The following is a 2,626-nucleotide window of genomic DNA, read 5'->3' on the forward strand; positions in this document are numbered from 1 at the left end:
TATATATTTATATATATTTATTTATTTATTTATAACATATAATTTAAGTATCGTCCATTTGCCTAACTGCTCCTTCTCAAAGGAACACTGACAAGGATTATGGCATAACAGTTCACTAAACTGCTACACTAAAATAAAACTGATGCAATTCCAATGACAGCAATCTGAATCTAACAGTACTGTACAGAGTAAGAAAATTGTAACTTGGGTTATTTTCCTTTTCCCCAAAGTCTCAACAGAATTTGTTTAACATAAAATGGAAAATTCTGGAGTCTAATTTGCTAGATTTTTTTTTTAATTTTTAAAATTTTTCATTATCATGTTTACATAACATGCACATAACACAAATTAATTTTTTACTTTCCCTACCCCTCTTCTCCCTCCTCCCTTCCTCCATCTCTTGGTCCCTTTCTAATTTTCCACAGTACTATGAATCTTTAATCTTTTTTTTTTTGCACTACTGGGGATCAAACTCACTTGAGAGCCAGGCATGGTGCCACTGAGCTAAGCCCCAACTACTATGAATCTTTAAAAGACTTCTGATGAACTAGTTTAAAAAGAAGATGACTTTCTCATATAATTAAATGACCAATAAATTCTTATCCTCATAGTCCATAATTTTATGACACTCATGCAAATATTGCTAAATTGTAAGTCTATTAGAAATTCCAAAAATGACAACGTAAGCACTGTCTATAAATAAAATACTATCGTTTTCATGATCAAATGATGAAGTGGTCACCTGAGGCTCTGCCATGTATCTGCACCTTCACAGTTTCCTGCTTGTTCAAGTCCACTGTTTCAGACACAGAATCTCTGTCTTTATCTAATTCTCCTTCAGAATTTACTTTATTCATCTTACTACACATCTTCTCTTTTTGCCAGTCTTTTGATATTTCAGAATTGTTTTCCTCATCCTGAATTAACATTGTCATTTCATTATTATCTTCAGAAAAGCCTCTGGGGCCATTTTCATTCTCTGCTTTATCACTGTTGCTGCAAGATTCACAGGACTGGAAATCCACATCTGACTGGCTCTTGTCATCTTCCATGGTCTCCTCAGCAGTTATGGTTTGAGGATCCTCTTCTACTTCCATGACCTGCTCTTTCAGTTCTTCATGGAGCAGATCCATTAAACACCGAAGGAATTCTTGAGCATCCTAATATGTATCAACAACATCATGTTACCACTTCATCACACATGTACATAGGAACTAAGGAAAAAGACAAAATGTGGCCCTCAAATGATTCATAAATGCACTGCAATATACTGAGGAAATGCCAGTTTGCAAAACATAAGACACTATAGCAGCAATAGCAAACCTTTTAGAGCTTTCTTTCTTTTTTTTTTTTGTACCAAGGATCCAAATCAGGCCCTTGCACTTGCAAGGCAGGCGCCAGAACCACTGAGCTAAATCCCTGGCCCTAGAGCTTCCAATGATATAGCAGCCAACTATAGCGTACATACCATAGGTTCACCACCACTGCACTAGACAGACTGAACATGCTAAGTTCTAAACTGTTATGTAATTAAAGCCAGGCATGGTGGCACACAACTGTATATTCCTAGGGACCTGAAGGGCTAAGACAGGAGACACAAGCTCAAGCCCACACTGGACAACAGAGTGAAACCCTGTCTCAAAATTTTAAAAGAGAGGTCGGGGGATGTAGCTCAGTGGTAGAATAAGGTTGCTTTAGCACACATAAGGACCTGAGTTCAATCTCTAGTACCACAAAAAAGTTATATAAATAAAACAAAAGTTTTAATAAAATAAAGATGATCTGAATGTCAGCTTTTATTAGTGCTATTAATAAGATAGAGAGACAAGATACTGAATTAGCCTCATGTGACAATCAGAATTCAGAGAGATGTTCTACAGTATATGAGTTTGGCTTATACATTCTTAAAGAAAAGTCCATTATCAACCTGAAGTGCTATTGAAAAAAATTCCTGAGCCCAGCTAGGCACGGTGCCACATGCCTGTGATCCCAGCACCCAAGAGACTGAGACAGGAGGATTGCTGAGAGTTCAAGGCCAGCCTAGGCTACACAGTGAGTTCAAGACCAGCCTCAACTACATAGGAAGACCCTGTATCAAAAAACAAAGGCCAGGGATTTAGCTCAATGGTTCCAACACCTAACTCACAAACACAAGGTCCTGAGTTCGATTCCCAGTACCAAACAAAACAAAGAAGGGCTGGAAATTTAGCTCAGTGGCACCACGCCTGCCTTCCAGGCCCAAGGTACTGAGTTCAATCCCTGGTACCGCAAAAAAAAAAAAAACAACACAAAAAACAAACAAACAAAGAGGGCTGAGTATTTAGCTCAGTGGCACTGCACCTGCCTGGTAAGCATAAGGTCCCCAGCTCGATCCCCAGTGCCCAAAACAAAACAAAGAAGCAAACAACAACAACCAAACAAATTCTTGAGCCTTTAAATCAAAGCACTAAATTATAAAACTTGGAGTCCCAGGACTTTAAAGGGATAAAAACGAATAGGGGTTGGAATGCAGCTCAGTGGTACAGCACTTATTTGCCTAGCATGCTCCAGTCCCTACATTTGATCCCCAGCAACAAATACACACACACACACACACACACACACACACACACACACACACACAGAG

General features: G+C 38.7%; 1 protein-coding gene across 3 annotated transcripts in view; it reads right to left on the minus strand.

The window, feature by feature from the left end:
- Window positions 1-2,626, minus strand: part of Usp33 (ubiquitin specific peptidase 33) — a 58,102-nt gene that overhangs the window by 28,368 nt on the left and 27,108 nt on the right. For all 3 annotated transcript variants that reach the window (XM_033758200.1, XM_010605179.3, XM_010605178.3), the window contains exon 10: window positions 743-1,160. In XM_033758200.1, the coding sequence (XP_033614091.1) occupies window positions 743-1,160 (418 nt within the window). The remainder of the gene's footprint in view (window positions 1-742; window positions 1,161-2,626) is intronic.

Source organism: Fukomys damarensis, unplaced genomic scaffold, assembly GCF_012274545.1.
Source record: "Fukomys damarensis isolate Sample0158 unplaced genomic scaffold, DMR_v1.0_HiC HiC_scaffold_33, whole genome shotgun sequence".
Classification (NCBI taxonomy): domain Eukaryota; kingdom Metazoa; phylum Chordata; class Mammalia; order Rodentia; family Bathyergidae; genus Fukomys; species Fukomys damarensis.